This window comes from Pelodiscus sinensis, chromosome 3, assembly GCF_052426305.1.
Source record: "Pelodiscus sinensis isolate ZL-2025 chromosome 3, ASM5242630v1, whole genome shotgun sequence".
In the NCBI taxonomy this organism is placed as follows: Eukaryota; Metazoa; Chordata; order Testudines; family Trionychidae; genus Pelodiscus; species Pelodiscus sinensis.
The window spans coordinates 187,139,734-187,152,839 of NC_143054.1; the positions used below are offsets into that span (position 1 = coordinate 187,139,734).

Genomic DNA, 13,106 nt, shown 5'->3' on the forward strand with positions numbered 1-13,106 from the left:
CAGCTGATCCAATAGTTTCTTATTATAAAACATGCTCATTGTATTGCTATGTGCTGATTTGGACAACCTTCTTTTTGGGTTCACACAGCTGCTTTTTAGCATTTGTAATAGGGCATGTGTAGCTGCATGAGAGCATGTGCCTGTGCAGCACCCTCCCATTTCAGCTGCACATGCCTGCAAGTTCTCTCCCTCCACACACACTGTCAACACCTACAACCCTCGCAGCAGCCTCACCAGATCAGCAAATTACACACACAGCTTGCTGAGCGCTGGCAGAGCTGTGCCATGCAGTTTTTAAGTTGGTTCCCCCCAGTTTGTGCTTATTGGGTAGTCGACAAATCGCTTACATCCTATCTCAAAGTGATGGTGTGAAAATAATTACATGGATTGGGTAACATTTAACCAGCAGAAGTCAAAAAATATACTAATACTTGCTGTGCAGTGATCTGCCGGAAGTACCTTATTTGAGTGGGTTTTAAACTAAATATAGGAGAACAGAACCATGCATTCACTTGCTACAGAGACTGATACAGAGGTGACCGAAGGTTAGAAATCTCCAGCTGCCTGAAGTTATACATTACATATAACCTGCTGTGTCGGACACCTGTGCTATGACCCTGTTCTTTCCTTCCTTGGCAAGTGATTAGACACTGCATGTAGAGCACAGTATTTGTAAAATCATTCGCAAACAAACATTTTCGTCATTTTCAGGATCAGTGAGGATATGAAACTGACTGATCTGGAACTGGGAAAACTGGCCAATAACATTCAAGAGCTACTTTACAGTGCCTCTGATATCTGCCACGATCGTTCAGTCAAGTTCCTCATGGCAAGAGCAAAGGTAAGGAGTTTGGGTCATCCAGTTCAGCATCCATAATGAAAAACTTCAAAAAGCTATTTGCTGGTTTTTGACTATTAAACAGCATTTTCTGTAGACTTTAGACTTTTGAAGTTCCATGCTTATTAACATCGAGTAACTGCTCATGTCATCAAAGGTACTGAGTGTTACCTAATGCCCAGGAGCTCACTGTCATTAACATAATATATCGTTTGTAATGCACTGCTTAAATAGAGTATTTCTGCTTTCCCCTGAAATGAGCAGCCCAGAAATTGACTTTGTGAATGGTAGGGTGGTTTCTCTATAATCCCGTCTTTGCAGCTCCCACTTATGCTCCCATCATTGCTACGATTAGCATAGACTAGATGTGGCATCTGGTAGTATTTTAACCTGTATAGACGTGCTTTAAGCAGGGTAAAGTGACACAGTGCTTTAAAATGTCAGCCGCTCCTGCCTTTAAGACTCCCCAAGAGCCCTGTCTCTAGGGCCACTGAACCAGTGCTAGCAATGGCAGGAAATGTTAGGGAAAAATTCTTGGTCTAGGCAGAGGCATAGATACTAATGTTAACATTTGAAATGGATTTTGTCAGGCTGTGTGTGGGGCACAGCTCCCCCAGGGAGGTTGTTTGTGTGTCTCTCTGAAGACCATGTAAGACAACTATGCCGTGGGTCATATTTGGAAGATTAGCTTTAAACCAGAAAGGTCAAAACCTGGAAAATGTAAATTCTGTGGAAATTGAGGGCGCTGTCACGGAAGTGATGACACCGCATCCTGGCCTCGCTGAGCCATTCCAAGACTTAGCCTAGAGTTAGTCCTAAACTATGATCCCTTGGAACAATGAGGCCACGTCACTACCGCTCAGCTTACGCAAGGAAAAACCACATTCTTCATCATCATCATCATCCTTATGTCAGATAGTCAATGTTACCAGGATTTCACTAATTTTTAGGGCTTAAACATCATAAAACTCCCTAATGTACAGGTGGCTTTAGTGGGTCTGTTCTGTAGGCTGTAAACCCACTGTCATCATACTGAGGCGCCACCATTTACAACAGCTGGAGCGTGTGCCTGTGTGGAGGCCCAGCATGTCAAATTGTGCCATTCAGAGCAGAAGCAGGCAGCTCCTGGATGAGACTTGTCATTGGCACAGGTTGTGAGGCAAGTTCTGGTGATGTACTAGTGTGGTACAGGCTTGCTAGGGATGCTTTGTGTACGGTTTAGGTTCCATTCATTTTTAGTTGTCTCTGTCGTTAGCTACATCTGTGACTTTGTGCCATGCCATCTCCTAACAGCAGTTCTCTTTGCATGTAGGATGGCTTCCTGGAGAAGTTGAATTCCAGTGAGTTTGTCGCCCTGTCACGATTAATGGAAGGATTTATCTTAGACACGGAACAGATCTGTGGCAGAAAAAGCATGTCGTTGCGAGGAGCACTGCAGAGTCAAGCCAATCGATTTGTGAATAGATTTCATGAGGAGAGAAAAACGAAACTCAGGTATCATTGGGCACACTCTGCCTCCATCATTTTAAAGGAATAATTTCAGCAGTTGGGCTTGAGACAAATCTGTTAGTGCCTGGCACACCATAACCCAAATTGTGAAAAATTATTTTTGAAAATCTATTATAATGGTTTGTTATAGACGGCTCTGTCCCCTCTATATATCTTCTCTTTATGTGTCGTTTGATCCCTTTGCACTGAGCTGCCCAAATATAGTCCAGCTGAGGACTCTATTTGCTACCAGAAAGATTGAAGACCTCCTGTAATTTCTATCGCAAGTTAAAACTTGGCCAACTTGTTCTGCACAATCATCAGGGGCTGATAACGCCTGGAAATGATCCCTTTAATTAGTTGTCCCTCTACAGCTCTGAGGTGGACCATCTGCTGCTGATGTCCATAGAGGCTGCTCCCAGATGTTACCAGTCTCTAGTGGGCGTGTAGGGGCAGTTGTTCTCAGCGATGTGTGGTGGGGTGGTTATTAAAGGGGTCAACTTTTAGGCATTAGCATGTCCCAATAATGGAGAATGTAACCGCCTGCTATAAGGCTACCCGTAATTTGCATTAAATGGAAAAGATGGCAGTTACTTTCATCTTCAGTTTGTAGCAGTGGCCGATGTAGACAAGAAGTCTCGGCCAGTTGTACTGTGGTTTGGTCGTTGGGGTCAAGCTGATCTTCTGGCTGCTCCGTTTCTCTTCATCACCCACTTAATTCCTCCATACTCTCTTTGGTGTATGTTTAGGTTATGTCTGATGTGAACTCATGGAGCAGTTTTCCAGTTAGCCCCGTTCCTGTCCTTCATTACAAACCACATCATTTCCACAAAGCACTGCAGCTACAATGACCCCAAAGCCCTCTGTAATCCTCACAAGATGTTTTCCAGATTCTTGTTTCTTGCAAGCTATTTTATTTATTCAGTCTACGTATTCGTCAGGCAAGGGCAGGGATGTCTCATTTATTATTGTAAAGCATCATGCACCCCAATATAAGCGTTGATTGCTAATAACATTTCAGGTGATTGAATCTTTTAACCAATACAGCCTTTGTTCCATTGCAGTAGAGTATTCAGGGTGACACGTTTTATTTACTTAACCTCCTTTCTTTTATGTTTATAAATAGTTTGCTGCTAGATAACGAGCGCTGGAAGCAAGCCGATGTTCCTGTTGAGTTTCAGGATCTTGTTGATTCTGTATCAGATGGCAAAATTATTCTACCTGAAAAAAAAGCAGGTGCCATGTTTTCTAATATTATCTCCATTTTTTTGTCATGTAAATGCTACAGTTAAATGTTATTCTGTTATAACAGCTTTATTCACATGTTCCTGTTCTGGAGGAGAAAGAAATGCCTCTTTAAGGCTGGACTTACCTCAATCTAAATATTTTTGGGGAAAGTTGAAGGAAAATCCGTTCAGCCATTTGTAAACTGAGAGCATAAGACCAAATCCTGACTTTAACTCAGGGATTCCCATCTTGAGGGTTGTAATCTCTACAGGATGCCAGAGATCCTCTCCTTCCTCCCCATCTCCCAGGCTGTGTCACTGACATGTCAGAGGAAACTGCTAAGCTGTACGCTCTCAGCATTTCTCCTTCATCAGATAGAACTGACTTCTCCATCCAACATGATGTGTAGCCACTGATGTATGTGAGGATCTGGACTCAGGTTCCTACTGTACCACAGACTTGTGTGACCCTGGGCTAGTCACCTAATCTCTTTGTACTTTCATCTTCCCATCTGTAAAAGAATAGTGCTTCCCTCCTCAGGGGTCTTGTGAGGATAAACACATTAAAGATTATGAGGTACATAGAGACCATAGTGACAGAGCCCATATAAATATCTAAGACAGAAAATAAAGACAGAAGATGAAAAAAAATGTCCAGAGACAAAGAAGAACAAGAGAAGGGCGCAAGTACATAACCTCATTGGGGGAAGGCATAAAGAGACACAGTAGAAACAAGGACATGCAGGAACCAATGCGTTCAAGGGTTGATTCACCAATATAAGGTTGGGAAACCACTGCTTTTGAGAGAGGTCATTTTAGCTCCCCACAATAAGGTCTAGTTTCTAATACACTGATCTAATCTATGTAACATCAGCTACATGAATAAGATAGCTAAAATCAGCGTGCTTACCGCTGTATCTTCCATGTGGTCAGGTTGGCAGGGGCTACTCTCCCATTGACTCTGGCTACTCTTCCCATCCTGGTTGGCTACTGGGGTCAATGGAAGAGCGCTCGGAGGTCGATTTAGATGTGATAAATGACCACTGATGGATTGATCACTGCAGCATTGATCTACCATGTACTGACACAAGATACGGATGTGGAGATGTCAAATTTAGCATAAAAGCAGTGTCAGTGAGTACTTGCATTACTCAGCTTGAAGAAATAGATTTGGAGCTAAAATAGGGATGGCTATTGAAGATTTCTATGTTTTGCCTTTTTATCCTGGAGAGTGATTATTTTTCAGACCTCAGCAAGAGACTAGTTTGTTTTTCAAGATTACAGTTTTCTGCACTAATTTTTCGTTCAACTCACCTCACTTTTCTGTTTTAAAAATATCCTAGCTGCTGAAGAAAGAAAGCCAACTGACTTCCTTATTGTTGAAGGACAAAAGTATGCTGTGGTTGGGTAAGATGCACTTTCTTTTCTTTAATGATGGGTTAGTTGGCTTGTGGTTTGAGTAGAAATGTATTGAATACTAACAACTTTAGCAATGTCTGAATAGACACAGACCTTCTCCTTTGCCAAGTATGTTTCTTTTTAGTTCTGGAGCAGTTGTGTAACATTGCAAATTTTGTATCTTTTAAATATGCTATTTCAGTTTAAAACAACAAGTTGAAGTTTATTTATCTTTTTACTTGTAATTCTTACATGAAGATGCATACAGGCTAGTATTTTTGGTCTTTGTCCAAATAGTGTTTCTAAATAATACCAAGATATCTTTGTTCCCATATGTGGACAAGAATATGTAAATTAATGGTGAATAATGATTACCCTAAGCTTAGTAAAATTCCCATTAAAAGCAAAAAAGGATCATATAGCAAGTACGTCAATATATCTTTGGTGCTTTGTTATTGGGTACATGTGATTTACTGATGTTTCTTAAAATAATCCAGAAATTTTATTTAAAAACAAAAAAGTTGTTAAAATATGTTTGCATGTTTATAAAATGTTTTCTCCCACAAAGTCATTGTGTAAAGATATTTTGTGCTTTCAAATCCTGAGAGAGAGAAAGGACCACGTGTAGCTTGAAAGCTTCTACTTTCCACCAACAAAAGTTGGTCCAGTTCCTTCTCTACCTTGTTCGAACATAAACTTTCTCTGCAACCAGCTGTAATCTTTTGTGGGATGATGATGATATGCCTTAAGCTGTCACCACCACACCCGTGAAAGAGCATGTTGAGCTCTTTTAGTGGTATAGAAATAACCTTTAAAAGTTAGCTCCCTGATGTACCATGTGATGAAATTGCATTTGATAATCCGTGTCTGATCAATTGAGGGAGAAATAGGTGGGGGGTTTTTTAGCTCCTTGAAAAAAATCATCAACTTCAATATTAATTAGAACATTCTTAGTCTACAGTTTTCACAGATATTTTTATTGTGCTAGTTCACCTAAATTTTAAAAAATATATAAATGTAACAAAAAATAAACCCCAAATCAGATGGTCTACAGATATCACTCAGATACCTGCTTTGGATGTATGTACATCTTTTTGTACCCTGCTGTGTGGAAAGAAGATTTTTGCTTTGCAATGCCAGGATGCTTGTTTGGAATACTAGCCTGACATGGATGGCATAGATTGCATTTTCTTGCCTTCTCTATATTTGAAAAGATTGCATATGCTCTTTATCAGTGAAGTCTGATGCTGACAAATGCCAGGTACTTGCAACTCCCGTTAAAGTTGGTTGGAATTACATGCACTCAGCATCTCTGAGTACTTTGTGCCCCGAGTATAAAGCTGCTCAGTCTCTTACAGACTGTGCATTCATTACAGCCTCTTCAATGCCCATCATTGTCAGTGCTACAGATTTTTTTGTAGCAGTTGCTCAAAATTGGCAAGGATTAAACAGTATTTTAAGAATGAAGTTTTATATTTTCCTACTGATGCGTAAATAGATCACTCCATTCCTACAATATTTATTTCTATGAAATAACTTTACAGACTCCAGAAACGAGCATTCTTGCACCAAATAAGTATTTTATACAATTTTTTTTACACATTCTTTTAGGATTCCAGTTATTTTACTAATCTGGGGTAGACATGTACGTGACTAGTCGACTATCCGATAAGCATAAACTTATCAGATAGTCGAATAATCACTTGACTAGTCACTTCCTCTCACCTTATTGCCTTTATCTGAGAGACCTAGTTCCCCCCAGCACCATCTCCACGGGGGGGTTGGCAGGGGTACTGCGGGGAAATGGTTCAAGTAGGGACTGAAATAGTCTCCGCTTCACCGGTTCCCACTGCAGTTTCAGCTTTTGAAATGTAACAAGAGCCCTGGGGCTGAGACACTGCAGTGGCAACCGGCACGAGCAGAGACTGCTTCAGTCCCCATTCGCGCCGTTTCCCCGCTGTGCCCCTGCGCCCTGCGGCAGCAAGAGGAGAGGAACAAGGCTGGTGCTGGGAAGAGCCAACTTAAAAGTTGGTTACCCCCAGCACCGTCTCTGGGGTCATTAGAGGCAGTGGGGGGGTGGGATACGGCAAGTTGCTGCGAAGCTGCCCCTGTCCACAGGGGTACCAGCGGGGAGCATGGGGGGGCAGACAGAGGCTGTTGCCACGAAGCAGCCCCTGTTTGCGGTGGCCAGTGCTGTCTGTGGGCAGGGGCTGCTGGTCTGGGTTGCTGTGCCTCTGCATTTTAAATGTAGTAAGAGTCTGGAAGCTCTTCCTACATTTCAAATGCACAGTTGCATCGTGGGTGGCTTCTGGAGCTACACCTTCACTGCGGCTCTGCAAAGCAGTCTTATCAGCTAATCGTATAGTCGATACAAATTGTATCATCTATACGATTAGCTAGGTAACTGCAATTTAACATCCTTAATCTGGGAAAAACTTCAAAAGCATCTATGTTTCATGCTTCAAAAATGATTTAGGAACCTAAGTCCTATTGTTTTTTCCGTGACCTATAAGACCCACTTATATCATCATTCCTGTCCTACAGTGGGGAAATTTTTCCATGGACACTTATGCCGCTTTATAACCTCTTCATGCTGAAACGGGCCAGAATTGGCCACAAGGTGCCTGTGATGATGTCATTTTACTGTTTCCTTAGTCACCAGCAGGTCTTCCAGGATAGACAAGCCTGGATTACTTGTGTGAAAATCAAAGATGAATGAATAACATTCTTAGGACAGAAACTTTCTTTATACATCATGAAGAAGCTGCAAAAAAGGCACAAATCTGCTTTCATGTCAGTCCACTTTACCATCTTTAAATTTGAGTGAGGAGATTTTCAGGGGGAAAATGGTACTTAAAACTGTAATCTCTAAGGGGAAAATGTTAAAAAATAATTTATTCTTTTAAAAGTTTAGATTTGAACCTGCATACAACCTTGACAGAGCTGAATGCAACAAATGGAAAGGAAGGGGATATAAAGAATATGTTAAAGCTATCCTTGTGGTCCACAAACCTGTGGTGTTAGTTTGATTTATGAGCAGAAATTATATATATTTGTTTTTTCCTTACAGGACAGTGTTGCTATTAATAAGAATAATACTTGAATACTGCCAGTGTGTGGATAACATCCCTTCTATTACTACTGATATGCTTACTCGTCTGTCTGATTTATTGAAGGTATGACTGTAAGATTTATTGCCCATACGATATTAAGACTTTAGGGCAGGGAATGCATCTTACTGTCTCTTAATACTAAGGATGTTCGTATTGACATTTTTGCATCGACTGTTCGATTAGTTGGTAGGGCGTCTCCGCCTTTGAACACTTCAAAGGTGAAAGCACTGTGGGCTCCAAGCGGTGTTGCCACTTTGAAATGCCACAAGGAGCTTGACGATGGGCTCCCTGTGGCATTCAAAGCAGCAGCGCCGGCCGGAGCAGTTGACCCCAGGCTCCGTGCGGTGCTGCCGCTTTGAAGTATCCTCCTTTTCTCTCCCTCCTCCTGCCCCGCTTGCTGCCTCTGTGAGAAAGAGGCAGTGGGGGAAGGGAGGGAAGTGATTTGTTGACTAGTCTGTCACATCTCTATTTAATACTCCATGGATAAGTATGATTCAATGTCAGTGATTACTAATAATATTGAAAAATAGCTTAACTGTGATCTTTGCTGTAATTATAGACTCACCAGGCACACATGGTAGGGTGTAGTTGAGTAACCCTGTGAATTTATCCAAATACAGTTCAGAGCAGACACATTATATGAAATAGCTGCAAGAAAGCTACTTGTCCCCTTGTTCACTGGCACATTAGAGATTCGTGGTAGGCAGCTCAAGAGATGTTTTGACTTTGATTTTTGGAGTCAGGTAGTCATATGCCCTTCAGGCTGGATGGAAGGTGTTGTGAAGCAGATGAGTGTGACTAGGAAATAGCAATGTGAACCAAAATGACATTGGAAATGTATGTATGCAGGGAGGAAACCAATTCCTTGATTTGTTCAAGTCCCCTTATTGGGGTTAGAAAAATGAAAAATAATTACCTGCTGAAACCATTGTTGTAAAAGGGAAATTAAATAGAAAACAGTGACCTTTTCATCAACTATTTATTTCTAGAGGAGTTAATAGATGAATTTAAGTTAACTTTAAAATGCCGTTGCTGTGGTCTTACCCAAAATATGCTAGTTAATTCAGTCTGGGGCTTTGATTGCTGAGTTTATCTACAAGGTATTTCTTATAAGTTACAGGATTGAAAATAGACATTTGTAAAACCTGGCGGGAGGGGACAAACCAAAATCCCTTGACTCTCTAGAAATCATGTAGGGCACTAGTTACTGCAGTGACTAAATATATTTTTGAAAGTGAGAACGTACCCCTATTACTATCAGGGACTGGCATATGCTAAACGGTAGAAGTATGCAATAGTTTCGTGTGTGACCTCATTTTTTTTTTTCAAGTGGTTCTGTTGAGCAGAGTCATTTTTTCCATGAATGCACCCAGTAGTAGAGAACTCACCAAGCCTGTCTAGCTATAAGGGAGGAATTTCAGGTTTCTATTTTCCATATTTCTTAATATGCTCTTCTAATGGTGAGAGTGATGAAACAGACTAATTTTCCCATATCCTTGCTAGGGATGTTAAATTTATTTTAATCAATTAATCGACTAGTTGATGACATTTCCATCAACTAGTTGATAAGCGGGGTAGCCACAGTGGGAGCTAAACCCACTGTGGCTCCCCTGCTTATCAACTAGTTGCATACATTCCTAATTTTTGAATGCATCCTTAAGCGTTGTCACCGAAAGAAGAAACTGTGAGGCAGTGGTAACTGATGTTTGTTACACTAACAATTGAAGGAGGCTAATCTATCAAAGTTACCTTCACATGTAAAACAATTAGGATTGAAAAAAGGATTAATAGAAATGAAAGTTTACCAAATAGAGGGTATAGACCTCTTAAATATTCCTCCTGGCAATGCTCCTTTTACAGGGTCTTTTTCCTTAGTGTCATCATTCACGGTCATATTGTAAACTTTCCATGAATAGGTAAATTATGAAGCGTTCCTGTTGATATATTTCTTTTTCATTGCCAAAACAGTTCATGCAGTTTATTAATTTCTGTAGTTCCTGTCTCTGTGGTAGCTAGGCAGGCTTCCCCGGTAGCCATTCTTATCAGGTATACGGGGTGGGAAGTGATTCTCAGATAATCAGGTCCCAAACCATTTTGGACTTTTGAAATGACCACCAACACCTTGAATTGCACCTGACAGTGAACAGGAAGCCAGCGTGCAGATGTGTGCGCTGATGTCAGGCTTGGAGTGTGCCGTTTCCGCTAGTCTAGACTTCACGGGTAATACAGCCACAGAAGAAAAAACAGTCACTTCCACTGCACAGGAATGCAGAAGTTCTCGGCTATAAACTGTCAGACTGAGATTTACTCCACTGGATCATCTTGTCACACTGTTTTGCTACCCTGAAGGCCACTTACGGGTGATGCGGTGGGTCCAGCCGAGCTGGAGTGGCTGGGCCCAAATTCCCTCAGAGCAGCTATGTATCTATCAGGGATGGTCTAGATGGTGCTTGGTCCTGGTGTGAGGGCAGGGGACTGAACTTCATGACCTCTCAAGGTCCCTTCCAGTTCTAGTGTACTATGATTCTGTGTTCCTCCATTTCTGTGCCTGTGCCACACAAAAGTATTGCGTCCAGTTCTGGGCACCACGTTTCAGAAAAGATGTGAACAAATTGGAAAAAACTCCAGAAAAGAGCAACAAATGATTAAATGTCTACAAAACATGTCTTATGAGGGAGTATTGAAAGAACTGGGTTTGTTTTGTCTGGAGGAAAAGAAGATTGAGAGGGGACATGATCATAGCTTTCAAGTGTTGAAAAAGTTTTTACAAGGAGGAAGGAGAAAAAATATTCTCCTTAACCTCAGATGATCGGACAAGAGGTAACGGGCTTAAATTTAGGTTTAGTTTGGATATTAGGGAAAACTCCCTAACTGTCAGGATGGTTAAGCACTGGACTAAATTGCCTAGTTAGGTTGTAGAATCTCCATCACTGGAGCTTTTTAAGAACAGATTAGACAGGTCTAGATCAGGCCTGGGAAAAATATGGCCAGCAGGCCAGATCCAGCCCACCAAGCCACCAGATCTGGCCTGCGGACGTAGCAGGGAGCCCCATGCAGAAATGCGGCTGCAGGGCTCCATTTCTGTTTTAAAACTGGAGGAGGGTGAGAGTTTCAGGAGCCGCCCCACCCCCAGCACAATCCCATTGACCAGTTTCTGGCCAGAAACCAGCCAATGGGAGTTGCTCGTTGGAATAACAGGCAGCCAAGAAGAACCATGCCCCCTCTCCTTGGCTCAGTTATTCAATAAAGCACATTGGCCAGGCAGGCAGGCAGGCTGGCTGGGAAATGTTTTAAGCTCTGCAGGCAGGCTGGCTAGTTTGACTCTTGGCCACAGCTTGCTTCTGGCACCCAAGCCCTTTCGTGCCCCAACTTTCTTCCCTCCCCCACATTCAACATAGCCAAACCCGCTGTCCCCCTCTTACACCCATACTCCCTCCCAGATCTGACACCCCAGTCTCCTGCCCCAGATCACAATCCCCTCTTAGCCTAGGTCACATCCCAAACCCCTGCACTCCAGTCCCCTGCCCTACGTTACAACTGCCTTCTTCACCCAAACTCCCTCCAAGACCCCATTCTCCCTCCTGCACCCCAGTCCCTTTACCCCAAGCTCCCTTCTGCACCCAACCTCCAGCCCAGACCTCGCATCTCCTCCATTAATATCATGGAAGAGTGCAGCCCACTTTCCAAAACCTTGGAGTGGCCCCTCGTCAAAAATGACTGCCCATCCCTGGTCTAGATGGTGCTTGGTCTTGCCATGAGTGCATGGGACTGGACTTGATGACCTCTCAAGGTCCAGTCCTTTGATTCTATAGGTAGGTGAAGACAGTCTAGATTTGTTCAAGAGGCCCTAGGGCTTGGTGATGTTCCATCCCTACTCCACATCCTCTGCCTCTGGCAGCACAGACTGTGGTCCAGGGGCTCATGCCTTGTCCATTGCAGTCCTGCAATGGGTAGCTAATTTCAAGTAGCTGCACGAAGAATCTTTTTCCCCATTTGTGACTTTCTTAGGAGAACTTACATTTCTAGGGTCTCAGTGTCTAGGGTTCCTCTCTCAGTTCTGCTCTTTATGTCCAAAATACGCCAGGTTTGGCTGGGGAGGCAAGATGAGCGACAGGTTAGAATGTAAATCAGAAAATGGGTTGCTTGATGATTTCCATAGGGGTAACTTTTCCTGCAGTCTGCCCCATCTAGCCAGGTTCAGTGGCATTGTATGATTTATCTCCTCTGAAGGCCCCTGGTTAGAAGTAAGTATTTAGTCTTCTGGTAAGAATTTGCTGTTTCCATGCATTCTTCTGAAGTGAGGATTGGAAGTACCGTAGCCATATCCCAGCCCATTTCAACAACTCAGAGCTGCCTACAGTATTTTTAGGAAGAGAGGCACAAGCCAAATACCTCAGACGGAGGGAGAGGTCAGTCCTGGACATGAAATAATTAGGAAATACAGGTTGGACTCCTTGGTCTAACACCTCTGGACCTGAACAGTCCCAAACAAGGGAGCATGATAGACCAGGGATGGTCGATTCTGGCTCCTCTATTGCTGGCCTCTGGGCTCTTCCCAAGGGCCACCAGCCTCCCAGCTCAGGCTCCCCTAGCAGCCACTGACTCTGCTGCTGGCTCCCCTGTAAAACCCTGGCCAGGCTCCCTGCCCCCAGCCACTAGACCAGCTCCATATCTGGTACCTGAGCTGGGTTCCAGATCCACTCGTGGTCCTCTGGCCAGGTTCCAACTCCAGGCTGCAAACCCCCTCGCTGTGGGACCAGCTCTGTTTCTGGCTGGGCTCTGGTTCTACTCTCAGCTCTTCAGCAGGGCTCCTGGCCATCAGTCCCTCCACCCCTGGACTCCCAACCGGCCCCTGCTCCTAGCCACTGGGGCTTTTTGGTTCAGCAGTGTTGCAGGACCATAGAGTCCCAGACCAGAGAGGTTCAACCTGTAATTGTCCATTCTTAATAGCTCCTATTTCCATTGCTGTCCCAGAAATCCAGTCCGGAGAGCCATCACTGGCATGAACTGAGTCAAAAAACACCACAAGCCTGATTCAAAACC

General features: G+C 43.2%; 1 protein-coding gene across 3 annotated transcripts in view; it reads left to right on the top strand.

Moving 5' to 3' along the window:
- Positions 1–13,106, top strand: part of VPS54 (VPS54 subunit of GARP complex) — an 82,273-nt gene that overhangs the window by 61,560 nt on the left and 7,607 nt on the right. For all 3 annotated transcript variants that reach the window (XR_012903028.2, XM_075925590.2, XM_075925589.2), the window contains exons 14-18: positions 712–841; positions 2,151–2,332; positions 3,453–3,562; positions 4,896–4,959; positions 8,021–8,126. Coding sequence is in view for 2 of the 3 variants with exons in the window: in XM_075925590.2 (XP_075781705.1) it covers positions 712–841; positions 2,151–2,332; positions 3,453–3,562; positions 4,896–4,959; positions 8,021–8,126 (592 nt within the window). In the remaining variant the exon portion in view is untranslated. The remainder of the gene's footprint in view (positions 1–711; positions 842–2,150; positions 2,333–3,452; positions 3,563–4,895; positions 4,960–8,020; positions 8,127–13,106) is intronic.